Source organism: Emiliania huxleyi (genome assembly GCF_000372725.1).
Source record: "Emiliania huxleyi CCMP1516 unplaced genomic scaffold EMIHUscaffold_102, whole genome shotgun sequence".
Lineage (NCBI taxonomy): Eukaryota > Haptophyta > Isochrysidales > Noelaerhabdaceae > Emiliania > Emiliania huxleyi.
This window is the reverse complement of record NW_005202303.1, coordinates 76,408-102,692: the sequence shown is the minus strand read 5'-3', so window position 1 is coordinate 102,692 and position 26,285 is coordinate 76,408. Positions and strand designations below refer to the sequence as shown.

Here is a 26,285-nt window from a genome sequence, read left to right as displayed (position 1 = left end):
GTCGCCGCATTCGCCGCCGCCGATGCACCTGCGTAGCGTGGACATGCACATGCACATGCACATGCACATGCAGTGTGGGCGGGCAGGAGAGGAGAGGAGGCCGACTCTCGCACACCGTCGTCCAAGTTGGCCGCGGCGGACCACGGGAAAGGCCCCGCGCCCCACACCTCCGAGTATTCTGGGAGCCAGAACTTGGGATCCAGCCAGTACTTTGGGTTGTCGTTGAGCGGGTGCGACCAAGACTCGCTGCTCTGTGGCTCGGCTCTGGCGACGAGTGTGCCGGAGCGGAGAGGGATTATGAGGCACAGAAAGGCGGCTACCGCGACGAGCAGGAGTATGGTAGCCGAGCGCCCAGTTGTCAACGCGGTGGTCTGCATGATGTGTGTATAGCATGCAAGAGCAAAAGCGCCCCCTTTGGATGGTTGCGTGATCAAAAAGAATTTGACTACCTCGACACACACATGTTCCCATCCCTCCCTTGGGTTGTCTGTTTTCTTTCTTTCTGTGTCCTCCCAATGACAAGGGAGAGAACGACGAGAGTGGGACGACCGCGAGGTGGCATGAAGGCTGCAGCGAGAAGCGGCGAGAGACTGCGAAGAGAGATAGGAAGAGGCAGACTCCCTAGGGTGGGCGACGGCTAGCGCATCACACACCTCTCCTTAAAATCCCTGTGTGGTGGCGGCGTGCCGTCCTCCCATCCCTCCCTTGGGTTGTCTGTTTTCTTTCTTTCTTTCTTTCTGTGTCCTCCCATCCCTCCCTTGGGTTGTCTGTTTTCTTTCTTTCTTTTACATGTGTGTGTGTGTGTGTGTGTGTGTGTGTGTGTGTGTGTGTGTGCGAGAATAGCTCCGCCGTTCATGGAGGCAACCGATGCGAGTCGACTGGTCACTCGTGGTGTGTGTCGTCGTGGTTTCGTATCAAGAATACTCACTCACGCGCACGACACTGGGCACGGGACTGGCGCGCACTGGCACTAACACAGGTACACCACGGGAGCCGCCTAAGCGACTCCTGCGAGGACGGCGAGGCACTTAGCTCTGTGCACCGCGTCAGCTTGTTCTCTGCAGCACGTCCGCCGCCCTTCAACCTTCCAGAGGATCTCGGTTATCTCGCCGACCAACTCACTTACCGTTGGTAAGAGTAACCCATGCCGTGGACACATGGTCTCACAGGGGCGGATGGATAAAATTAAAAAGATTTCCCGCGGTCGGATCCCCCCTCTTCTGTGTTCTGACTTCTCCCAGAGTCCAGAGATCCCTCGGGGCCGCTCGCCCTACGCCCTCTGGCTGTCTGTTTCCTTTCTTTTATTTACCAAATTGCACGACCCTCACACCAATGCACGAGGAGCTCCGCCGGCTTGCTCGCCGTCGCCTCGTCGATCTGCATCGCGAGAAGGCCAGTGGCGTCGTCGTAGCTAAAGGGCAGCCCGAGCTCGCCCCCCTCGCGCCAGACGGAGGCCGGGCGCGGCGTGCAGTATGCGAGGAAGCGCCCGGCGGCGCGCGACGTCAGCCGCGCCTCCGCGTCGTGGTCGTCAGCGGGTGCGCGCGTCAGCGTGGTTGCGACGACGGCGCCGCCCGCGTTGATCATCTCAACTAGCCCGAGGGGCGCCCACTCGACGCGGCCTTGCGCCAGGACGGGCGCGATCGTCAGGACCTCCCACTCTCGGTGCTGCAGCGTCACTTGCGCCGCCGCCGACCCCGACGGCAGCACCTGTGGGGGCGAGGGAGGGAGGTGCATATTCACAATCCCGCTGACACGAGAGAGACGGCGGGGAGAGAGGGAGGGAGGGAGGGGGGGGGAGAGAGAGAGAGAGAGAGAGAGAGAGAGAGAGAGAGAGAGAGGGAGGGAGAGAGAGGGAGAGAGAGAGAGGGAGAGAGGGAGAGGGAGAGGGAGAGAGAGAGAGAGAGAGAGAGAGAGAGAGAGAGAGAGAGAGAGAGAGAGAGAGAGAGAGAGAGAGAGATGGGGGGAGGGGGGGAGGGAGAGAAGAGGGGGGAGGGGGGGGAGGGGGACGGAGGGAGGGGGGCTCGAGGGAGACGGCAGCACCTCGAGACGCGAGCCGAGGTGCGACCAGACGGCGAAACGGCCGCCGTGCGGCCGCAAGCAATCCGCATCGTGCGGCCGAACCAGCGCCGAAACGGGCTGCGGCGGCTGCGCTGCGGCGACCGGCCCGTGCGTCTCGAAATCCCACCGCGCGCCCTGCACGTTGAAGGCGCCGACCACCGCCTGCGGGGTAGACAGGGCGTGAAGTAGCACAGTGCGAACAGACGCGGGCTGCGAATACAGCGAGTACAGCTGCAACGCAGCCTGCGAGACAGCCGAGCACGCGTCCGATCGAGCGTTAGCTGGAGTGTGAGAGTCTGCATCTAGCGAGCGACGAGCTGCGTTGGAGCTCACTCACCAGCTAGAGCTCACAGCATAACAGGCCGCTCTCACGCTCGCCCTCCTGGGGCCCAGTGTGCCTTCCCGACTGTCGTCGCTGCCTGTCTGCTCTCGACGGTCGTCTGCGTGATCTTGGGTCCGGGGCTGTGCCTTAGAGTGCCGCATCTAGGCTCCGCGCATTCGGCGGGAGGCGCGCGGTGCCGGCGCCATTGCACTCGCCGTTGCACTCGCCATTGTGGTTGCCATTGTAGTTCCAGAGCTTCAGGGCTGAGACGCCGTCGGAGGTGACGTCCGCGAAGAGGCAATCGCGCGTCGGGCGGCCTGAAGAAGACGCCATGTGGCAATCAAGAGAACGCTGTCAAGAGGCAATCGCCGCTGAGTCGCCGCGTCGGGGTGCCGGCGGCGGCGGCGCGGAGCGTGGCGCCGTCGGGCAGGACGAGCCTGTGCGAAGGATACGCCAGCGTCCCGGGCGTGGAGGACGGTTTCGTGCCGTGTGGTCCGGAGAGATGGGGAGAGGTGGGGAGAGGTGGGGAGAGGTGGGGAGAGGTGGGGAGATCGTGTGCAGTCGAGTCAGCACGTGAGTACTAGCTGGGCTACGAGCACAAGCAGCATAGCGGGAAGACAGCGGAGCGTCTCACGCGTCTCAGTGCGCTCGGAGCACGCGGGTGCTGTACGCCGCATCTAGCAGGGCGAGCTTGCGCAGCAGAGCGACGTCGTGCTGCCCCGGCGCGTCCGAGACGTAGACGGGCCCGCCTATGGGACATGTCTCGGACATGTCATGGACCCTACCATGGACGCGTCCGAGACGTAGACGGGTCCGCCGCTGATGGCGCGCGCGGCGGCGTGCAGCGACGCGGCCTGGCAGGTGGGCGTGGGGGCGTGGGGCGTGTTGCTCTGTGTGCGGTCTCTTTGTGCGGCGGGCACTGAGGGAGGGGCACTCGAGCGGCAGCTCGGCGATGGCTGCCTCATCGGCTGCCTCTCGGCTGCCTCTATGCTGCCTCTCGGCTGCCTCTCGGCTGCACCTCGGCTGCCTCTCGGCTGCCTCTCGGCTGCCTCTCGGCTGCCTCTCGGCTGCACCTCGGCTGCACCTCGGCTGCACCTCGGCTGCCTCTCGGCTGTCTCTCGGCTGCCTCTCGGCTGCCTCTATGCTGCCTCTCGGCTGCCTCTCGGCTGCACCTCGGCTGCACCTCGGCTGCCTCTCGGCTGCCTCTCGGCTGCCTCTCGGCTGCCTCTCGGCTGCCTCTCGGCTGTCTCTCGGCCTCGTTGAGCGAGGTGAACATGTCCCAGTCGGGGACGCCGAGCTCGCCGAGGAGGAGCGAGTTGTAGCCGACGTTGACGATGTGCATCGTGTGCGACGCGGGCCGGCTCGGGTAAAAGTCGTCCGAGGCGCGGAGCAGGCTGCCGTGGGTGTAGCGGTAGAGGTTCTCGGTGGAGTGGCACATGCAGTGGAGGAGGTGCGGCCTGAGTGATCACTCAGGAGAGGCTCAGGATCGGTCAGAAATGATGGCGTGCAGCGGGGGAGGCGCGGCCTAGTCGATCACTCACGGACGATGAATGGCTCATCACGAACGACGATGGCATGCAGCGGATGCGGTGCGGCCCAAAGGTGGTGGCGACCGACGCCTCGAGCGCGCCCACGTAGCGCGCAGCCAGCGAGGGCCCGCCCCCCACCCCGCCACCGAGCGAGGCCAACCCCGACTGCACGTCGACCTACGCCCCGCCGTTTCTTTTTCAGGCCGACGTGGTTTCTTTTTTGAGCGAGGCCGGCCCCCACTGCACGCCGACCTTGACGCCGTCCACGCCGGCGGCGGCGAGCGGCGCGTGCAGCCTGGCGAAGAAGGCGTCCAGCTGCGGGCGCGAGAGGAGGAGGCCGGTGCCGAACAGCGTCATCGCGTCCCACCGCACCTGCGGCTCATGAGATCGCCCGAGATCGGCCGAGATCGGCCGAGATCGGCCGAGATCGGCCGAGATCGCGCGAGGTCGCCTGCGGCTCGACTCGCTGAAGGTGCGCCGACGGGCTCGCGAAGACTTGCTGCACCTCGAGCCCTTCGGCCGCTCCGAGGGACGCGGCGACGCCACGCCTGACCGAGAAATAGCCGAGATATAGCCGAGATACGCCGCTCCGAGAGACGCGGCGACGTCTCGGCTATCTCTCGCCAGTAGCCGTGCAGGGCGTGCCAGGCGTACACGTACCGCACGCCGTGCCGCTGCTTGAGCTCCCGCACGAGCCTCGCCAGCGTGGGGCCGCCGGCGCGCTCCGCCGCCTCGCCGCTCGCCGAAGCCTCGAACTTTCGGTTTGGAGCGAAGGCGCCGAGCTGGCGGCCAAAGTCAGTCTCGCTCTCGTAGTACTCCTACTCCACTGTGCTTCCTCCTCAGGCTAAAGTCGGTCTCGCTCTCGCACCACTCCTCTTCATTGTGTTTCATCCTCCCCGTCCTCCATTTCAGGCTAGCGCCCCTCTCGCTCTCGTAGCTGCTCCTCCATCGTCGAGCGGAGCAGCCTCGTCGCGAGCAGCGTCCACACCTGCAGCCAGTGCCATCTCGGCTGATCTCGGCTGATCTCGGCTGATCTCCTCGCCAGCGTCCGCACACCCGCACAGGCAGCGAGCCGTACCGGCTGCGAGAGACGACACGCTCATACCACCGCTGCAGACCGCGCGAGGCGGCGGCGGCGAGGACGGCGAACGCGCGCCTCAGCTGGAGCGAGACGCGGCCCGCCAGTCTCTCCACCACACCGCTCGCCTCGGCCGCGGGCGGCGGCGCGGGTCCTGCAGCCGCAACTTGCCCAACCGCCACTTGCCCAACCGCCACTTGCCCAACCGCCACTTGCCCAGCCGCCGCCTCCTCGGCCGCCGCAGCCTCTGCCAGTGCAGGCCGGACGGGTGCAGGCGCCGGCGCACGCTCGGGAGCAGGCTCGGCTGCGGCGGGCGGCGGGGGCGGCGTGACGGTCTGCCAGCCGTCGTCGAGCACGATCAGCCGCGGCGGCACGCCCGCCTCGTTGAGCGACGCGGCGCCTGCTCCCGAGATGACCCGAGATGAGCCGAGATGAGCCGAGATGAGCCGAGATGACCCGACGCCAGGCGGCGCCTGCGAGCACGTCCTCTGGAGCGACGCGCGAGTAGAAGCCGTCCCACGTGCACCAGCCAAACACGTCCGCCGAGGGGGGAACCGGCTTGGCGGCTCTGGGAGCAAAGGTCCCGAGGCGCGCGGCAACCTAAGGTGAGGCAAGATAAGGTGAGAGTGCAAGGCCCGGTGCACGCGGGTGAGCGGTGTGAGTGTGTCTGCGGCACCTCGGCGACGCCGCGCGCGATCAGCTCGTACGGGTCGGCGCCGGCGGCGACGTACAGCAAGCAGGCGCCGGCAGGCACGCGCACAGCCTCGTCCCCCGACTCGACGTGCAAGCTCAGCCCGCGAGCGAGCCGGAAGCGGGGCAGGAGGCGGGGCAGCAGGCGGCGGCTGAGCCTGCGCACAAAGCGCGGCAGCGACATGCCGGCCGCCGAGAGGGAGGAGCGCGCCTCGCGGTCGACGAGAGGCAGCATCAGCGCGTAGCACGCCGCCTCCGCGCCCACCCGCGGCGCAGCCGCAGCAAACTCGAGCAGCACCATTTGCGAGTCGAGAGGCACGTCGGCGGCCGAGTCGCCCACGGCCGGCGCCATCCAGTAGCGCGTGCAGCGTGCCGTCGAGAGGAGCCGTCCGCAGTGCAGCGTCCCGAGCGAGACGTCCGCGGCGGCCATCGGCTCGCGGAAATCGCCATGCAGAAAGACACCGCCAGTCCCGCTGGGCGAGGCGCGGAGCGAGCGGTCCATTCCTTCGAGGAGGACGCTGCCGCCGGCGCCGGCGAGACGGAGCGTGCTGCCTTCGAGCGTGAGTGGCGCGGCGCTCGAGAGGTGGAGGGTGGGGAGGAGGGCGAGCATTTGTGTGCAGCACTCTCACTCTCAACCGCACCCGATTGCTGGGTTCGGGATCCTTGGCCTCTTGGAGTTCCTCCGGCACTGGGGCGCAGACGCACGCATGGCGCGGGCCGCAGTTAGTTTGTCCTTCCGGGACAATAAAAACCCGTTGCAGGCGCGACCGCAACGCACAGCTTGCAGCCGGCAATAGCGGGCGTGTTTGGGGAGATGGGGGATCGGCGGTGACGGCACCTCCCGGATCGAGTTAGGACACGTACCACACGTACACGCACCCGGAGCGGACGATCGCAGCGATACTGTGAGGATGACAGCTGCAAGACGTCCCCAGAAAAAACCTACCGTGTGAATCGTGCGTGCGTTTGAGAGAGGCTTTTGTAAATAAATAAATAAAACGGACACCTCTACTAGGAGATGGGTAAAATGGAACAGGTCCCCGCCCTGCGGTCTTTGTGCAGGGTTCTTTGTTGTGAAAGAAGCTAAGTAGTTTTTCGTTCGGCTCGCTCAAATAAGAAATATGTACATACACGATACAGCGGACAGCCGGCTCGCGCGCGTCTCTGAGTCTGGGACCGCATATGGATATGCACATCGCACACTGGACTCCGCTCCACAGTGTGTCTCTCGGACATGACTACTCTGACTGGACAACGTGATGCCTCGCCTCGGCGGTCGCACGGTCGCAACTGATGATCAAGCCTTGAGCTTGCCGCCCCCCTCCGCTCGCGCCTCCGCCATGGCGGCGCGAAGCGCCCTCCGCCCACTCGCCTTCCGGCCACTCGCCTGGCGCCTCAGCTTCTGCTTCTTCGCCCACTCGTTGTTGGCCTTCACCTGCTCGCGCAGCTTCGCCTTGCGCTTGCGCTTGTTCTCCGCCTGTGACACGCCGGCGTCTGTGAAGAGACGCCGTCCTCCGCTCCGCGTTGCGCCCGCGGGGCCTCCTCCGCCTTTGCGCCGCGCGGCGAGCGGAACTGATCTCCCTCAATCACGGCCGATCTCGCTAGAGCCACTCTCGGCGGGTCTCGCTTGTTCTCCGCCTTTTGCGCGTCGCGTTGCTCGAGCGCCACACGCGCCGCCTCCTTCTCCGTCGCGTTGAGGAACCGCTTGCGGTGGTCGCGCCGCCTCCAGCGGAAGGGCGTGCCGATGGCGCGCACCAGCATCTGGTTGTACGGGTCGAAGAAGCGCTCCAGGTGCGTGCCTAGAGGGTGCCTAGAAGGTGCCTAGAAGGTTCCTGGAAGGTTCTCCGAGAAGCGCTCCGGGCGCGTGCCCGTGTCGGCGAGGTAGTCGGCTGCGTCGGGCGACGTGTCGCTGAAGGACATCGGCCGCCCTTTGACCGGCCCGCGGGACGAGTTCGAGCCTATTAGTGATGAACAAGAGTGAACAGTTGACCGTGAATAATTCTTACGCGGGCGGCGGGTTCGAGCCGGGAGGAGGCGCCGAGTGCTCGCGGTGCGACGGCTGGCACTTTCCGCCCTCGACGGCCTGCGCAACGAGCTCCGCGTCGAGGTGAAGCCCGCTGAAGTGGCCCACCAGCCGGACGATCGCCTCGGCCGACATCTTCATCAGGTCCTCGTACCGCAGGAAGAGGAACTGCTCGCGCCGAAAGTAGCGCAGCGCGTGCAGGATGCAGGGCGCGTACATGGACAGCTGTGGGTACATCATGGCGCGCCCTTGCCGGTAGCAGCTCTGCACGTACTCTGCGAGCTCTTCTGTCGGCAGCGTCTCGAGGAGCAGCGGCTGGTCGAAGAGCGTCTCGTTGCAGCGCCGCAGCGCCGAGAGCTTGCCTTCCATCGCAGAGGTGAAGTTGCGCTCCGCATCCCAGTTCCACGCCAGCGCGAACATCGACCACTCCGAAAAGGCGCGCATGACCGGGTCGCGCATCACCACAATGAAGCGCGGCCGCGACGGGTCGAGGCTGGAGAAGTGGATGCGCTGCATCGCCTTCGCATCGCAGAGGTAGTTTGGCGTGAAATCGACCAACGAAAGGTTGAGCTCGCGAGAAGAGACCCACGGCGTGATCGAGCGGATGCAGTGCGCGTCGGTCAGGTTCAGCTTGGCGTCCAGCTCCGGAAGCCACTGGCAGACTGGCTGCCACGAGCCGGGCAGGCCCTTTGCGATCCGGTGGCAGCCGGGGTGCGAGCAGCCATTCGGACCGCCGCCGGGGATGGCCGCGACGTGCCTCAGCATTCCAGTGCCGACAGCGGAGCAGCGCGCCTCCTCTCCAAGCCGCGCAGCGCAATGAGACCGCGCCGACTCGAGCATCTCTGCCCGCGCCCGCGCCACTGCCCCAGCCGCCTCTCCCTCCGCCGCCGCGCCGCCGCCGCCGCCGCCGCCGGCCGATCCGTTGTGCGATGCGGCGGCGACGTACTCGCACGCACGCGAGCTCGGCCGTGCCGCGACCTGTTCACAGTTGTGACGGTGTGAAGTCGCTGCTACCGACCTCCCCCGCGCTCAATTGGCACCGCATATCTCGGCAGATCTCGGCAGATCTCGGCAGATCTCGGCAGATCTCGGCAGATCTCGGCTCCTCTCGGCTCCTCTCGGCTCCTCTCGGCTCCTCTCGGCTCCCTCTCGGCTACATCTCGACATTTTCTCGGTCGCTGCTGCCGCCGCACAACTCGTCGAGGTTTTGGATGTGGTGCCGCACCGCGCGGGAAGTTGCGAGGTGTAGGTCCTGACGGCTCGGCCGGTGCCCAAGCCTCTTCGGCTCGAGCTCGCGCCTCGCCTGCGCGCGCAGCCGCTTCGCGGTCTCCTGCCACAGCCACAGCGGCGGCGCGTCCGCCTTGCTGCCGCTGCGCGGGTCGGGCCCGTGCATCTCCAGGAAGTCGCCGTCCCAGTACTTGACGCCCGTGCCTGCGAACGTCAACCTCTGCATGAAATCCGCCGCTGGTGAAACTTCTGCTGCTGCTGCTGCTCTCCGAATGCAAAGTGTCTGGCCTCTCGAGTCGGGAGAAGATCTCCCTCGGCTTCGGCTAGTCTCGGCGAGTCTCGGCGAGTCTCGGCTGCGGCTAGGCGCGGCTAGTCGCGGCTAGTCGCGGCTAGTCGCGGCTAATCTCGGGTAGGCTCGGCTAGTGAGTGCCCCCAAAGAAGAAGGTCTCCTTGCGAGGGCGCGTCTCGCCCTTCGCGTTTGTGGAGAGCGAGACGAGGAGGTACCGCTTGCCGCACCGGTCGGCGCCCCACCCGTCTGGCTTCTTGCCGCAGCCGATGCCCGCTGAGTCGGGGCTCCACACCTCTGACATGCAGCTGTACAGCCATGTCGTCGAGCACTTTGGAAAGCCCGGCATGAAGAGCTCCGGCAGCAGCGGCGCCCGCTCGTCGTCGGAGCGCGGAAAGTAGCGGTTGACGGGGTCCGCCCGGCGAGGCGGCGCCGAAGTGTTGAGCACGTAGCGAGGCAGCGTCAGGCCGCGCTTCCAGCCGTGCTCCGGCCCATCCGGCACCGTCACCATTGGCTCTGGCGCTCGTGTGTCGTCAAAGGTGGTGCCCGGCCCGCTGCCCGGGATCAGCGTAGTGATAGGGAGCGGGCCGCCGAACATTTGCTGCTCGCGGAGCATCAACCTCGAAACCATGGCATCGGGTAAAACAGAAACCATGGCATGAGTTGGTGCGAGGCAGAAAGAAATACCGTTGAATCCCTCCCTTCGTTGTCTGTTTTACCCGATGCTGGGGCGAGCCTTGGCGAGCAGCGTTCAGCTGTTCCCACAGCAGCCTAAAAGTACCTGGCCGCTTTACCGGTAAGTTTGAAGATCGCGGTCGTCCGCGTCAGCACCGACACATGGCCGACACGACAGCGTCGAGCGGCACGCTTGTGTGTCTGCTGGGGAACGCGCGGGGCGGCAGCAGCACGTGGGATTCGTTGTACAAGAACCTGCTCGAGCCCAACCGCGCCGACCTCGCCCTCCTGCTCGGCGCGTCTGCCTGTCGCCCCGCCGCCCGCGCGCGTTGCACTGCGGCTGTCCGACTCAGTCGCCGAATCGCTCTGGCGTGGTTCTTCTGATCATTCGATGAAAACGGCAATCTCACTACTCAGGCGCAGCAACCGCGCAGCAGAAGCAGGATATATCTCTCTACCGGCACGCCAGGTGTGTGGGTGCTCTTTCGCCTGTGGGAAGGGTGGGTTTTCACTCACAACTCAGTCGAGAGAGGCCCGACAAGTCCGGCCACGCGCTCACATGTCAAGAGGTGTGACACCACCTCGCCGTTTGCGCCCCAGGTACGTGTGGGAGGTGGAGGAGTACAGAGACTGGGCCGTCGCACTCGACTCAATGGGCGGGAACGGCGCATGGCGCAGGACTCACCGCCGACAACGCGACGACACCCAAGCGGGGAGAGACGCTTATCAAAGCTCAGTCGGTGGATAGGATCGCGGCCAACAACACAAAGAGCTCTCAGCTTGTCTTTGGCGGCGCCTCGCCGACGCCACAGGGCAATGGCGTGATTGTGCCATACTTGAAGTGGGTCCTGATGCGGAAGGTGTGGAAGATGGAGAAGATAGAGCCGAGATTGCGCAGAGTTTAATTGCGCCGAGATTGCGCCGCACCTCGAGTGGACCGATGCAACAGGTGCGGGAGCACGGGCTGCTCGAGGCGTACGGACGTTTCGTCGTGACGCGGACGGACCAGTTCTATGTGTGCAGGCTCGACCTCGGGGCGCTCGACCCACGCTACGTCCATATGCCTTCCTCACGCGGCGAGAAGGACTACATGTGCGACCGATGGCTAGTCGCGCCGAGGGAGCTGCTCATGGGCACACTCGACATCCTGCAGCCCGTCGTCGTCACGCCGGAAAAGTACTTTGGCTTCCGCGGCAGCACCAGAGGAGATCGCATCGCGGCGGTGTGACGCGAGACTCACCCGAGACGAATGCCCCATAGGCAACCCGGAGCAGCTCGCCGCGCGCCGCTACACCGAGGCGGGCGTGCTGTCCCGCATCCGCACCTTCCGCCGGTCGATGTTCACTGCAGCGATGCCGACGGACCGCACGCGCTGGAAGCAGATCACGGGCTGCGTCGGCGAGCCGTTCAACGTGTGCATGAAGTACGGCGCCGAGTTCGCCGACGCGCTGCACGGCTGCGGGATCCGCACACCACCGCGCATCGAGCCGACCGCGTGCGTCGGCGCGTGCCACTGCAAGGGCAAGCGCGATTGCAGCTCGGTCCAGCGGCCGGGACAACAGGCGGGGCTCCTCAGGGCGGTCGGGCTGCCGGCAGAAGCCTCGCGACCCAGGCCAGGTGGCGCACGGCCCAAGCTGCGGTCGGGGAGCACGCGGCAGGGCTCGCGGTCGAGGGCGAGGCTGGCGGGGCTGGAGGGGAGAGCACCGCTGAACAGCTCGCGGAACAGGAAAACCCAGGCGCCTGACCGTGACGGCGCGCGTGAGTAGACACAGGCATGCCTCCGTCTTATGGATTTGGTCTGGGCAAATGTAACACTTTTCGAGATCTGCGGCGTATTATCATGGTATAGGACTGCTCCCATCAGTGAGTACACCGGTCTCGGCCTCCCGCGCGCGCCGCCGGCGTTGAGAGAGGATGCAGAGTGACGTGACCCCCCCCCCCCCCGCCCCGTCCCCGGTCCCCCGCCCCCCACACCGACGAGTCTAAAGATAGCGCCCGCGGCGGACACCAACAATTTAATTGACTTAGCTCGACGCGAGTCTGTCACACAAACAAGCACAACACCACGGCCCCACCGCACGCACGAAGAGGCACTAGCTCAAGTCGCAGGTGTCGCCGCCCAGAGTGAGGTGTGCAAGGCTGCAAGCAAGCACTCGTAGTGACCAGCCCCACCGCGCGTCCACGCCTCGCCGCTCGACGCGCTCACCCGATCATCTCGGCAATGTTCTTTGGCATCTCGTCAATCTCTGTCGAGTAGAAGCGCTCGATCTCGCGGAGCGCGCGCACGTCGTCGGTGGTGATGAAGTTGACCGCCACGCCCTTGCGGCCGTTCCGGCCGGCGCGCCCGATGCGGTGGATGTAGTTCTCACGGTCGCGGGGCAGGTCGAAGTTGATCACGAGCGACACCTGCTGGACGTCGATGCCGCGCGCGAGCACGTCGGTGCTGATGAGGATGCGCGTGGCGCCTGTCTTGAACGCGCGCATGGTCGCCTGCCGTTCGCGCTGGTCAAGGTCGGCGTGCATCTGGCTGCACGCGAAGTCGTGCTCGTTGAGCTGCGCGGCCAGCCACTCGACGCGCTTGCGGGAGGAGGCAAAGACTATGGCTTGCGTGATCGTGATTGTCTCGTACAGGTCGAGCAAGACCTCGAGCTTGAATTCCTCGCGGTCCCCCACGTGGATGTAGAACTGCTTGATGCCCGCGAGCGTGACGGCCTCGCGCTTTACCAAAATGCGGATGGGCTCTCGCATGAACTTGTTGGAGAGCGCGACCACCTCGTCCGGCATCGTTGCAGAGAAGAGGCCCACCGCGACCGAGGGCGGGAGCGTGTCGAAGATGCTGTGGACCTGGTCCTTGAAGGAGCCACCCTCGCCGCGCTCCTCCTTGAGCATCTCGTCCGCCTCGTCGAGGATGAGGTAGTGGACTCGGCCGGTGCGGAGCGCGCCGTTTGTGATCATGTGGAGCACGCGCCCAGGCGTGCCAACCACGACCTGAACCCCACGCCGGAGCGCCTCCATGGACTCGCGCATCGCCTGGCCGCCGATGCAGGCCATGCTCGACACGTTCATGTACTGGCCGAGGCCCGCGACGACCTCCGCCGTCTGCTTTGCCAGCTCGCGCGTGTTTGAGAGAATGATCACCTGGCAGTCGCGCTCGTTGAGGTCGAGAGTGTGGAGGGTGCCGATGGTAAAAGCGCCAGTTTTGCCCTGGCCGGACTGGGCTTGCGCGAGGGTGTCTCGCACAGCGCAGAGCGGCTTGATCGCACGCTGCTGAATCGGGGTCGGGCGCTCAAAGCCATAGGCGTAAATGCCGCGGAGAAGGTCGTCACGCAGGCCCATTTCGCTGAAGTCCTCGATGGCCTCTGTCAGACCCTGCTTCTCGACGGGCTCAGTGCCACCAGCTGCCTGGCCGTCGCCATCACGATTGTGAGGGAGGCTGCCGGCGTTCTCATCATTGTAGTCGTTGTCCATGCCTGCCAAGGATCAGGGCGAGCGATGAGTTTGGGCAGCGTCGCGAAGCGTGTGTCCGTGGGGAAGGCGGTCTGGTGGGCGCAGGGAAGGCAAGTGGTGGGCGCAAGGGAGGCGGATGGTGGGCGCAGGGAAGGCGGTCTGGGCAGCATGGCAAATGTCACAGTTTTTTGGACCCGTCTGGACACGACCATCGACCAGAGAAAAGAAAAGAAAACCCTAATACGAAAAGAAGAAATGAATTGAGAAAAGGGCGACGTGGACAAGGAGGCGAGGGGGGGATTAAGGGGGGGGGGATCTACCCTTATAAGTCTCTCGTGTCCGCGCCGACGCTCTTTTAACGTAGAACGTCCCAGCCGAAATCCGCCCGCCACGATCGATCAGTCCACAATCGTCGGCCCCCAGCGACCCGCAGCGATGGATGCCGCCGCCCCCCCGCCCCCTGCGGCTGACGCGCCGATGCACGACCGGCCTCCGTCGGATGGCTCTCCGGCCTCTCCGGCCGCTGACGCGGCCGCCCATGCTGCTGCCGATCCGGTCCCTCTCACGCTCAGCGATATCCGCACAAGCTACGACAACTTCGAGGTCGCCGGCTTTGGCCAGGTGCAGCGACCACCTGCTTGCCTCCATGTTCACGCTTCGCGCCCCTTCCCCCCCTCTGACGCCGCCGTATGACCGTAGGTGAGGGGCACGACTACCCGCCTGGAAGGCGCTCTCATCAGCAAAGTCACCCAGGCACCAACTCCTGGGCGTTTACGCTTGACTACGAAACCATGCAGTGGATGCAGCTCGATCAAAACGGCGACGCCAACAGCTGGTCCCTGGGCGAGTTCCTCGCCCAGGATGAGGTGCGAGTCATGATGCTCGACCCAGCGTGCACCAAGTCGCTCACATTCCGTGAGTTCGTCAACGGGCCGAACGTCTCCAATTCGACTGCGATCTCGGACTCCGACAACTGGATCGGTGCAGCCGCCGCGGAGGACGATGGCTCCCTCGACGACATCCCTTCATCGACGGACGCCTTCACCGCCGCCGGCCCTGGGCCATCCAGCGCGGCCTCCGACGGCCTGCACGTGATCGAGCGGGTACAGAAACGGTGGCTGCCCAGCTCACACACTAATCGATCTGCCTTAGGCACGGAGCCAACGGAGCCATCGCGCATGCCCGCATCGCGTGCGGCTCCGAGGTCTCCCGCCGAGACCGGCTCGGCGCGGCGCGTGGCCGCACGCCGCCGTTGAAAAGGCGAGATAGGACCGAGGGGAGAGCGCCGGCCACATCGAGCGAGCGCTGACGTGTAAGGTGTCTGTGCTGCTCCGGTGTGTGTGGGATTCTGCCTCCCCCCCATCTGTGCGGCGAGTTGTTTGCGGCGCGATGCCCGATCGTGCGCGATAGCCTCCCATTGTGCGTGGTGTGTCGGTGTGTCGGGGTCGTCTGATGGATGATCTCCGACAACCCAAAACCAAAATGCAAATGCGGAGTGGCCCACTTTGGCGTGCAGATCCTGCGTCTCTCACTGCCCGAACAACAGAGACGGGTACCGCCGCAGGTCCCACGCTAGTAAAACGATATCCGAAACGTCTGCAGGGGGATCGGGGGGGAATGCCATTCATGGCATGAAGGGCGGGGATGAAAGACAGAAGAAAGAGAAAAGAAAGATACTGCGCACAGGCCGACAAATATCATCGCCATGGGGTCAAGCGGCACACCGATGCTCGGATTTGCGATGCTCGGACTCTTGTGCTCAACCAATGAGGCGGCCGCTGGCCCGCTGCGCCGCGCAAATCCTCTCACTCCGCACCTTCGCGGCAACGATGCGGCGGCGCGCAATGGTCTGGGTTTGGTTGCCGCGCGCTCACGCCACCTTCTTCGCGGACGCGGCGCGCGCCGCCTGGCGGTGCATGCACAGCGGCATCGCCACGAGGGAGAGGGCGCCGAAGAGGGCCTGCGAGAGGAGCACGACGCGGAAGTGTCTAGGAAGTGTCTCGGAAGTGTCTCGGAAGTGTCTCGGAAATGTCTAGGAGGCCTGCGAGAGGAGCACGACGCGGAAGTCGCCATCCTTCGCGAGCGACGACGCCCACGGGTTCCACAGCGCCGAGAAGGTGAAGCCCGCCTAAAAAAAAGAAAAAAGCAAGACGGCCTCAGAAAGGAAAGCGGGACGCAGCGCCAAGAAGGCGGCGACGCCCGCCTACCAACGGAATGCCGCAACCACAAATGCATCGTTGCCGCCGCCACCTGTCTTGTTTTGAGACGGGCGAGCCCCGCCGCGTCGAACAGGTTCGAGAACAGGCCGGTCGCTGACTTGCCGCCGATCTGCATCGCAAACTCGCCCGGCGGGATGTAGAAGGGGAGGGCGTACGCGAGCCCCCACAGCACCGCCAGAGGCACCACGAGGGGCCGCGGCAGCACTTCTGGACCGAGCGAGAGCGCGAGCGGCACCGCAGCGCAGACGGCGAGCAGCAGCGCGACGAGCTTGACCTTGCCGCCCGGCGCGAGCCCCTTGTAGATCATGTTTCCGACGACGAGGAGCCCGATCACGCTGCCGCCCTGCGCCACGCCGCCGAGCGAAGCCGCCTAGTAGCAGCAGTGTAGTGGGCAACCTTGCTTGCAAGGCCTGACCCCTATGCCACGGACTAGCGACAGGGGACGTGGCTTAAACCCACACACAAGGACTGGGGAGACCGGGAGCTCACGCTCACTAAGACAGCGAGAAGCGCAGAGACAGAGGAGCGGACAGGGATGCCACCTGGCCGTGGTCGTAGCCGTAGCTCGCGTGCAGCAGCTGGGGGATGTAGTTCATAAAGAACTGCGTGTACGTGAAGAGCATCGCCTGTCACACGCAAGAGGAAGGAGCCATGAACGACAAGGAAGTGCACCTCGATACGTGACGAGTATCGCCTTTGGAAGCAGCATCAGCCAAAAGTCGAGCGACGCCATCGCCGCCAGCGCGCTAGGAGAAGAAGCCTCCTCTGCCGCCGGCGCGGCCTTGGCCTATGGCACTCGGTAGGCAGGCAGGACTACACACTCTCCACACACACAAAGTGGTGGGGCAAGGGCCAGGCAACCCTCGCATCTCCACCCCCGGACACGCGGGCAGGAGCCGGCACAACATTCAAAGTGAGAGGGCAGGGTGCGATGCGGGTGGGGTTCGGACGAGATAGGATGCAAGGTGGTGGGCGGGAGGGGCTGGGCGAGGGTGGCGAGTGAATGGAGGCGACGGGGAGGGGGAGGGGAAGGGGACGTGCGATGGGGTAGGACCTTGCTCCGCGTACCCGTCGATGGGGTGGAGGTGGAGGGCAGGGTTCGGGTACTGGGGGGTAGGGGACCTTGCTCCGTGTGGCCGCCGATGGGGTGGCGGCGGCGGCGGCGGCGGCCGACGCGCGGAGACCGCTGTCGGTGAAGTACTTGTACGTGCAGAGCAGCAGCAGCGCGGCCTGCTCGCATACGCGCAGCCGTGTGACTTGACGCGGCTCGCGCGCTGCAGCAGCCGCCGCTGCAGCGGCTGCAGTGGCAGCTGCTGCAGCGGCGGCGGCGGCGGCGGCGGCGGCGGCCTGCAGCGGCACCATCGGCATCATGACGCGGCGCCACGCGAAGCCGGCCGAGAGGAGCTGGCCGAAGAAGAGGTTGCCTACCGCACTCGATGGACTCGGGAGTTGAGACATGATCTCGGGCGAATCTCATCCTGATCTCGTCCCGGTCTCGGCTTAGAGGAGCGCCGAGCGTCGCGCCGAAGCGGGATGCGGAGGCAACCTTGGAGAGCTGCGCGGGCCGCTCCTTCTCGCCGTACACCGCGCCGACGACCTGGACCGCCGCGCCCCAAGTGACGGTGTACGCAAACGAATTGAGCAGCCACATGTACCCGAAGACGTCGACGGTCGGCGCGGCGATCGCGCCGGCGGTGGCCGCGAGCCACATGACGAAGACGGTCACCAGGACGAGCCAGCCACCCAGCCGGTCGGTGAAGGCGGCGCCCAGCAGCTTGCCGCCCAGACATACGATGGACACGCCCGAGAGCAGGCCGCCAACCACGGCTGCAAACGGCTCGCCAAAGTCTGGGTCGGCGAGGACCGAGGTCTTGAGTGACGGGACCATCACGCGGCCCGATTGGTTGACTAAAACGGCCAGGAAGAGGAGCCAGGAGGTCGCATCGAAGGAAGCTGAAGAAGGCATGGTCATTTTGTTCGCACCAGCAGGGTAGAGCCTCCCAGAGAAAGCGATTTTATTTTAACAATCGTGTCAAAAAAGAATTTTACATATCTCCCTCGCATGACACTGGGCACGGGACTGGCGCGCACTGGTACTAACACAGGTACACCACGGGAGCCGCCTAAGCGACTTGCCCGCCAAAAGAAAGCCAATTCTTGACTTGGGCCCTCGGTCGGGCCTGCGGGCGGCCTTCTCTCGAGGTCTCGAGATACACACAGCGGCGAACTAAGCGACTCCCGCGAGAAAAGAAAGAACGTAAGATGCGCCTTCTGCGCGGCGGGCGGACTGGCGACGTCGACTCCGTCTTACCTCTCTCCGACGCCCGCAATCTCCCGCACGCGACCACCCTCCGGGCTACTATGTGGGCCGTCCTGATTGCGGCAATCTGCTGCTCCCTGCTCGCCGCGATTGTCCTCGGTGTCCCTCAGCTGGCGTTTCCTTCCCCGCCGCTTGTGTCAACGCGTTTTCTTTTTTCATAAGACTACGGGACTGGGAAACTGGCACTAACAGAGCTTCTTCTTTTTGAGCTTGCCTTAGCTGGCCAGGGTTCGGGTACCGTGGGGTAGGGAAGTGTGATTCGGGTACCCCCCGTGGGTAGGGGTGAGTGCCTTCGGATCCAGACCTCGCCTGATTCGGATTGGATACTTGAGCAGCACGCGAGCTCGCTGGCGGGGCTGCAGGCCCGACCATCGGCCGTCGGCGAACGCCGCCGCCGCCGCCGCAACCGCCACATCCACGTCTGCGGCCTTTGCGGCCGCGACGGTGGTGACCAGCGACTGGTCGAACGGAGAGCGCACTTCGAGCATCTCGTGGCCTGGTGCCCCAGCCCGCGCTCGGACCGCGGAGTGCGCTGTGAGAGGTCGCCGGCTTTGGCCTTTGCACTCTGGCCCAGAGCTGAGGCCCACGGTAAGTCTGCCGCTGCTGTTACGTCTTCGGTCCCCGCGGGAAGCCCCGCGCATAGGACAACAATCTGTCCCACACACGCACAGACGCGCACATACATCATGCTCGGGCACCCCCCACAGTGTATAGTCGTGGTGTGAGCACACAAGTACTAGCAGAGCGCACACCTGCCTTGGCGGGTGAGGGTCGTAAGAATCAAAGCCTCTTGGTGCCAAACGTGCTCGAGCGCGCCGTGGATCCTTACTGGGAGAAAAGGGAGAGCCTGGGGGTTGTGTTCTCTAGGCCCCTAAGGGCCCTACATTCCCGAAGGAGCACATTTTTGAAAACCTCTTTGTCCTCTTGTAGTGCCATGTGATAGAGTTGTTTTCTTAAATTCGTGTTAGTGCCAGTGCGCGCCAGTCCCGTGCCAGAGTTGGCTTAAAACTCTTTTTCTGCGGCGCGCAAATTTCTTTTTCTCTCGCAAAATTCTTTTTCTGGGCGGCGCCGGCCCCGTGTGGTGGCACGCGCGATGTGGTGAGGCGAGGCAGTGGCTTGAACGGCGCCAGGAGAGTGTGCGGCAGCTCGAGTGCGGCAGGAGAGTGGGAGGAAGGCCGTGCGTGGGCGACTCGGTGCACGCACACACCTGTGACGGCTAGCGTCCGCCTCGAGCGCGTGTTTGTTGGCGCGAGATGGCCAGAATTGAGAGGCATCTCTGACTGAAAGCTAAAGAAAGAAAATGATCTTTCCCGAACCAAAGACCTTTCTTTTTCTCTCCCGCAAACTCCGAGGGAGCGAGAGAAGAAGAAAAACATTTTGAGGTAAAAAGAATTCTTAAAACACAAGCCTCTCTCACAGCACACTGGCACGACAAGGGCGCGGACTCGCGGACTGGCACACGTAAAAAGAAAACCCAAACTTCCGCGCCTCTGGCTGCCATCATGACTTCCCGTCGCCGCGCGGAGAAGCTGCCGCTCCGTATCGTCTGTTATTCCCTGCTCGGCATCGCGCGCGGCAGGCCTGTAGGTTCTATGCGAGGAGGCGGTGGGCGGCCGGCCTCAGAGTGCGCCGACAGCGACAAGCGGTGTGCGGAGTGGGCAGGCGTGGGCGAGTGCGACAAGAACCCGGGCTTTATGCGCTCGCAGTGCCAGCATTCGTGTGGCTCGTGCGGCTGGGTCAACCCGCACTGCGCCGGCCACGTCGCCGCCGCAAAGCAGACGGGCGGCATCGACGCGATGTTCGAGGCGGCGGCAAAGCGGCCAGAGCTGCGCGCGACAGTGCACTCGCGGCCACCGCACGGCCCGTGGGTGATGACCTTTGACCGCTTCATCTCCGAGGCGGAGGCGGACGCGTTCATCGACACCACCGCCGACCACTTTGAGCGCTCGCTCGCCGGCGCCTTCCGAGACTCTTCCGAGACTCTTCCGAGACTCTTCCGAACCACCTCCGAGACGCCTCCCCTCCCTCCTCCGCCGCGCCGCCCCTCCCGCAGGCGCCGCCGTCTCTCCCGCCCGGTCCTAGACTGCGTCCTCGACACTTCCCGGACCTCTCCGCCCCCAGGCGACGTCGTCTCCCCCGTCCGCACCTCGAAGCAGGCGTGGTGTCAGCCGGGACTGAGCGACGCGTGCTACCGCCACCCGCTCATACGGCGCGTGCACGAGCGCGTGGTCAACGTGACGGGCGTGCCGGCGGAGAACGCCGAGTTCTACCAGGTGAAGACACTTTCAGCCGGCTGGGCTGCCTCACGGTGCTCAAGACACGTCCATGACACGTCCATGACATGTCCGTGACATGTCCCAGGTGCTCAAGTACGAGCCGGGGCAGTTCTACCGGCAACACCACGACCAGGCGCCCGCGTTCCATTACATTACGATCTTCTAGCACGGCCAGGCCCGCGACCAACATGTGGTCGAATGTGGGGAGGGCGCCTCCTGTCCCCTGCTTTTTTCTCCTCTCCTCTCCTCTCCTCGCCTCGCCTCGCCTCGTCTCGCCTCGCCTCGCCTCACATCTCCTCTCCTGACCTCCTCCCCCCCCCCCCCCCCTCTCCACGATCAGAACGCCGCCGCCAACTCGCTCATGGGCGTGCGTCTCTTCACCTTCTTCATCTACCTGCGCGCGCCTGAGGGCGGCGGCGGCACACGCTTCCCCAAGCTGAACATCACCATCGAGCCCGTCGCTGGATCGGCGCGGCTCAGTCAGTTAGCCCGTCACACACACACACACACACACACACACACACACACAAGGCCGCCAGTCAGTCAGTCAGCCAGTCTTACACACGCCCTAGCACAGAGGACGGGCCCACGCGCACACACTACTCCACACACACGCTGCGCACGAGTGGCTCGGGAGCCGACACGAGGCCACACTGCCACCGGCCGTGTCACTGGGTCCGGACTGCTGGACGCACAGATCACAGCTCACAAGATAGCTCACGATCGGCGCGGAGAAAAAGAAACACCGCGAGTCTGAGAACAAGAGACAGCGAGAGAGAAGAGAAACACGCGGCCCGTCTCAGCGCGGCGCGGCGCGCGGCACAGGCTCTGCTCTGGCCAAACGTCAAGAACGGCGACCTCGGCGCCTCCGACATGCGCACAGACCACGAGGCACTGCCGCCGCTCGCGGGCCTCAAGTACGCCGCAAACTTGTGGCTGCACCAGTTCGACTTTCGCGGCCCTAACACGCACGGCTGCGACTTGCGCGTCACCATCAACCCCGCGGAACGCGCACCTCCGCTGCCGCCCAACTGGCGCCCGAGAGTAGCCGAGAGTAGCCGAGAGTAGCCGAGTAGCAAAGAGTAGCGGAGACTGCCGCCAAACTGCGCGCCGCGACGGCGCGTCCAGATCGCCGGCAGTGCTCTCTCCGGCCGGGCGGCGTAATTAGTCGTAATTGATGAATGGATTCGTCAGTCAATTCACTGGTTGATGTGAGTAGGAGCTCTCCGTGGCCGGGTGGCGCGTATGACAGCGAGGAGGCGGAGGCGGAGGCGGAGGCGGAGGCGGCGGAGGAGGAGGAGGAGGAGGAGGAGGAGGGCGATGCCGATGCCGACGGCGCCGCGGCGGAGATGCGCCTCTGGTGGTGCCGCGGCGACGGCAGAGGCGCGTGGGAGGCGGGGGACGGGGCGGTGGAGGTGGAGGCGCAGTGCGGCCGGTGGGAGAGCGAGGGCGTCGAGGTGGCGGCCGGGGCGCCGCCGCCAGCGCCGAGCGTGGTGTGGCGGATGCACGATGCGTGGTGCGCCGAGGCGCCTGCGGGCCGCAGAGAGAGCGCGCCGTGCAGGCGCTACCGCTCGCCCAAGTTCAGAGAGCGGTACGAGCCCTCGGAGAAGGTTGAGCTGTGAGGGTCGGTGTCGCTGAATCTGTCTGTCTGTGGCGGCGCGCGCTCGCTCGCTTGCGCCGCGCGGCCGCTGCGCTTGAAGCGTGTGGCGCACGTGCTTTTTTATTTTAGGAATTGTCGCTTTGGATTGAAAAGAAAATTTAGCCGCCGTCCTGCGACGGCCGGGACACGGTGTATCATTCACTTTATGCCACCGTTGCGCACATCCTGCAGTGTTTTTTGCGACGGTGTATCATTCACTTTATACCACCGCGGTTGCATATCCGGATATGCAACGGTGGCATAAAGTGAATGATACGCCGTCGCACGTCCACGGACCACGCCGAACCACGCCTGCGGCTCTCTCTCACAACACACGACTTCTAGGCACGGGACCATTGGCGCGCACCCCTTTTCGGCACTATAATTAGTGGCACTAACACAGGTAGAGGGTGTGGATGCTGAGTTGACGGAAATCGGAGGACGCGACCCACTTCGCCACAGACGGTCCCGCGCCTCGCGCCGCTAAGGCGCGGTGCGTGCCACTGTCTTTGTCCGGAGTGAAAAGTCCAACGCGCTCGTCGGTGACGGTGTCCTCCAACCTGCGCCACGCTCGGCGAACCTCGACAGCGCTTTCGGTGGCATGCAGCTCTTTGCGACAGAAGCCTGGAGAGCAGCTCCTCTGCTGCTCACACGCTCTGCACAGTTGGCACAGCCTACTGTGCGGCTACCACAGCTGTGACAGCGATGGGCTCGCCCTCACTGGCCCTCAGTCACTTGTGCTGCGGCTTGTGTGAGCGACACTGCTCGGCGACTGCCGGCACACTGTGAGACCATGCATGGGTGTGAGGTTAAACCACGCTACCAGCGCTTGGTCACATCGGCCCCGAGGTCAGATCCATCTACTCTGTTGATGATACCGGCTGGAGCCGAGCAGGAGGGCCCGGCGCACAACCCCCTGGTCAACTCACCCTCCACACCCCGTACACCATTGAAAAGAATCTGAGGTGAAGAACAGTCAGGCTCGGACAGGGGCCCTTTGGCCGCTCCCGAAAAAAGAAAATCGTCGAAAGTGTCATCCTCGCGCCGGCGCGCAACGCGAAGAACGCGTCGGCCGTTCTTTTCGCGAAGAGCGCGAACGCACCCTGCTTGTATAGGTGCTCGGAGCGCGCAGGTGCGCAGCAGGTGTGGTCCGGGATGACGGGATGGAGTTTGCTCCGGCAGAACGGGCAGACCTGCTCCGACGCCCAAGACCTGGTGGATCTTCAGGGCGACGCAAGGCTTTATGTCTTCCGTTCGCAGATCCAGGCTGCTGCAGACAGAGCGAGGAACGGACCTGGCTCGAGCGAACACCATCTCCAGGTCGGCGGGGCGGCTGAGCTACAGCGGCTACGGGGTTCACTACAATGGAAGATCGAAAACATGGACAAACCAACGAGCCCAGCCGACAAGCTCCTCTCAGACGAAAGCCGACACCTGTTCACCGCTGACGGAAAGATATACATCGACCTGAACCCGTACTATGGCGGCAGCAAGCGCCAGATTGGCACACAGGTTGGTTGTACCTACGTGATGGCCGCCCCCCGCAACATCCAGTTCGTCATCTGGTTTCCGCTTCCAGCGGGCAGCCAGGCGGCTGCCTCTGCAGGACCAGTGCCGCCCCTGGAACGGCCGCCGCAGCTGTCCACATCGGAGCCACTGCAACCGCAGCCACCTCAGCCGCCTCAGCCGCCTCAGCCGCCATCACAGCAGCCGCCGCAGCCTCAGCCGCAGCCTCAGCCGCAGCTACAGCCGCAGCCAATGCAGCCGCAGCCGCCGCAGCCGCGAGAGGCATCTTCGATAGAGTCCGCGTCCATCACTGAAACAGAAGGTTCCGCCGCCATCTTAAATGCTGCCGTTGCTACTGCGCCCGCCGAGATCCCCTCCGAGCCGCTCGAGCCAATGCAGCCGCAGCCGCCGCAGCTGGGAGAGGCAGGGAGAGCCGCGGAGATGGCGGCGATGTTGGCGGCGAGGCTCGCGTCGGCGCCGCCGCCGCCGTGCGCTTGGCCACAAGGCATCGGTACGCCGCCTCCAGCGCGCCCAGGGCTCACCAGGCTCGCCCCCGCAAGCGCTCCGAAGCTCGCGCTCGACGATGGCCAGAAGGCCCTCGCGCGGGAGGACGCCCGGCAGCTGATTGGGAGGATTCGAGCGCTGCACGCATCGCAAGCGACGGGCCTGCGTGTGCAAGCGCACGTGCGCGAGCTGCACACCCGACTCGGTCCAGCTCCGAGCGGGCCGGACGAGAAGGTGCAGGAAGAGGAGAAGGTTGGGGCCGTGGCCTGCTGCCTCGCGATGCTCCTTGGCTACTACACCGGACCCCGCATAGAGCGTCGTCGATTCGACTGCTCCCCATCGATCGCGGTCACGGCGTTCAGCGACGGCGGCTCTTGCACGGGTAGAAGACCGGTGGTCGCCCTGCTGCCCCTCATCGACGCGCTGCAGATGGCAAGGACCCCGGCGAGCGCGTGTGCGGGGGCCGCGGCCGCGGCGCCCGATGCCGATCGAGCCGCCGCCGCTGGCCTGTCGCCGGCGCCGGCCCCGCCAACCGAGTGCGCGAGCACCCTCCCGGACGGCGCGGCGTCCGATGCCGACCGAGCCGCCACCGCCGCCGCCGATGGCCCGCCGCCGGCACCAATCCCGCTGGCCGAGTGGGTGCTCGGCCTCTCGACCGAACAAGCCGCCTCCCTTGCCGACGAGGTGGCGACGAAGCAGCTGCGCCTCCCGCCCTCGGACGGGTACGAGCTCACGCGCCTCGGCGGGCCGGATCCGTACAACCTCGACACCAATCTCATATCCGAAGAGCGCGTGCTGCTCCTCCTCGAGGCGCTGCCGCTGCTCAGGGGTGACACCACGGGGAGCAAGAGGACGCTGACGCAGAGCGCAAGCATCGCGCCGAGGCGGTTGGTGACCGTCGCCGCCGCCCTGGCTGCCCACGCAGGCTGGTATCGCTGCGGCACGCCCGATCCGCGGTGCAACCCCGCCGCTGGGGTGGACTGGGCGGCCGCCCTGGCCGCGTTTGATGACTATCGGGAGCTCCCGCAGCACTGGAAGAAATACGACCGGGAGCGCAGTCACCAATATTTGCGCAAGGCAAGCAGCAGATGGTTCATCGACCTACGGAGGATGGAGGAGGAGGCGTACGCGAACAAGACGGGCGTCAGCGTGAAAGAGCGCCAGGGCGGGGGCGAGGGCGAGCGCCAGGGCGGGGGCGGGCCGCTCTCGGGGGAGTGGGAGGCGGAGGCGGAGGCGGAGGCGGAGGCGGAGGCGGAGGCGGCGCGTCAGGCGCAGTTGCAGCAGTTGACCTGTGCCAATGCCACAGACGGGCACACGCAGGAGGGACGCATCGCTGCAGAGCAGGCCAGAGAAGCGGAGGAGGCGGCGGCCGCTGCCGACGTTGCCGTCAAGGTTGAGGCCGCCTCCTCCCTGCCGCCTCGCCCTCCCCTCATGGACGACGTGCGCTTCTACTTCACCTACTACGACAAGCACCTGAGCGCCCCCTTTGACGCGAAGGACTTTGACCGCCTCCACAAGTTCTACCTGCGCCCTCGCCACAAGATGGACCGCCGCGGCGGCAAGAAGACCATCCCGCGCCGCATGTGCCGCAACCGCCACGGCTCGCTGTACCGCATCCTCGAGGACCTCAGCAAGCGAGCGCGGCGGGACCTCGGCGACGAGAAGCTGGCCAGGCCGGCGCTGTACGTCTACCTCCTCGCCTACGAGGAGTACCTCAAGGAGAGCGCCCTCCGCCACCACCCCGCGTTTTGGGTCTCCGCGAACGAGGACCTGACGGGCGACGCCGAGGAGACGATCGAGATTGCCGACTCGGAGGATGAGGCGGCCGTCCCTAGCAACGCGGTCGAGTTGGGCGGTTCGGGAAGCGACGACGACGACGCGGACCCGCCAGCGCCTCCGGCGGTGCGCGTCAAGACGGAGCAGTAGACCGATAGCCACGCGCCGGTGTGTTCTCTCTTATAGTGAGCTGAGCGCTGAGGCACACAGACACCCACTACCTACGCCGCGTGCATGAATATTGTGTGTATGTACTTTGTGAGGCTGAGGGGACCCTTCGGGGGAAAGAAAAGGAATGGAGTGCGCGCTTTTCATTGCGTCACGCTAGGGAGAGTTGCACAGGGGTTGTGCGCCGGGCCCTCCTGGTCCTGTGCTCGGCTCGCCAGCGAGTGCGGTTGACAAGTGACCTAAGTGAGTGGTTGGGGTCATCGTACGGTAGAAGGATCTGGCCTCTGGGGGCCGATTCGACCAAGCGCTATACAGTGTGCTGGCAGTCGCCCCGAGCAGTGTCGCTCGCGGCTCGCGCGCACATGCCACATCCACATCGCCACGCATGAGTGGAGTGCGGCGTGCGCGTCCGCCATGGGCGGAGGGCGGGCCCGTTTACGTGGCTAGGCCCCAGAGTCTTGGGGTCTGGGGTACGAGGCCGCCCGCTATGGCATTCCCTATCTATAGAACTATAGCTGTATTTCGTTGCTTCTTGGGACACT

General features: G+C 65.1%; 5 protein-coding genes across 5 annotated transcripts; 2 read left to right on the top strand and 3 right to left on the bottom strand.

Annotated features, from left to right (window-relative positions):
* Positions 1 to 1,301: 1,301 nt before the first annotated feature.
* Positions 1,302 to 3,733, bottom strand: EMIHUDRAFT_439480 (hypothetical protein). Its single transcript, XM_005793216.1, has 7 exons — positions 3,636 to 3,733; positions 3,198 to 3,234; positions 3,072 to 3,129; positions 2,774 to 2,817; positions 2,555 to 2,697; positions 2,041 to 2,220; positions 1,302 to 1,707 (listed from the first exon to the last, which is right to left on the bottom strand). Exons 1-7 carry the CDS (start codon positions 3,720 to 3,722, stop codon positions 1,306 to 1,308), a joined length of 951 nt encoding a protein of 316 aa, XP_005793273.1. The 5' UTR covers positions 3,723 to 3,733; the 3' UTR covers positions 1,302 to 1,305.
* Positions 3,734 to 6,974: 3,241 nt separating this feature from the next.
* Positions 6,975 to 7,438, bottom strand: EMIHUDRAFT_222199 (hypothetical protein; the record flags this gene model as incomplete). Its single annotated transcript, XM_005793215.1, has 2 exons — positions 6,975 to 7,154; positions 7,289 to 7,438. 2 exons carry the CDS (start codon positions 7,436 to 7,438, stop codon positions 6,975 to 6,977), a joined length of 330 nt encoding a protein of 109 aa, XP_005793272.1.
* Positions 7,439 to 12,090: 4,652 nt separating this feature from the next.
* EMIHUDRAFT_312754 (hypothetical protein) lies at positions 12,091 to 13,224 on the bottom strand (the record flags this gene model as incomplete). The annotated part of the gene is made up of 1 exon (XM_005793214.1): positions 12,091 to 13,224. The coding sequence occupies one exon, from the start codon at positions 13,222 to 13,224 to the stop codon at positions 12,091 to 12,093; it is 1,134 nt and encodes a 377-aa protein (XP_005793271.1).
* Positions 13,225 to 19,466: 6,242 nt separating this feature from the next.
* EMIHUDRAFT_222192 (hypothetical protein) lies at positions 19,467 to 21,399 on the top strand (the record flags this gene model as incomplete). Its single annotated transcript, XM_005793213.1, has 5 exons — positions 19,467 to 19,742; positions 20,031 to 20,147; positions 20,491 to 20,607; positions 20,976 to 21,137; positions 21,370 to 21,399. The coding sequence occupies 5 exons, from the start codon at positions 19,467 to 19,469 to the stop codon at positions 21,397 to 21,399; spliced, it is 702 nt and encodes a 233-aa protein (XP_005793270.1).
* Positions 21,400 to 25,164: 3,765 nt separating this feature from the next.
* On the top strand, positions 25,165 to 25,833 carry EMIHUDRAFT_439479 (hypothetical protein). The gene is made up of 2 exons (XM_005793212.1): positions 25,165 to 25,747; positions 25,776 to 25,833. The coding sequence occupies exon 1, from the start codon at positions 25,231 to 25,233 to the stop codon at positions 25,723 to 25,725; it is 495 nt and encodes a 164-aa protein (XP_005793269.1). The 5' UTR covers positions 25,165 to 25,230; the 3' UTR covers positions 25,726 to 25,747; positions 25,776 to 25,833.
* Positions 25,834 to 26,285: the final 452 nt, after the last annotated feature.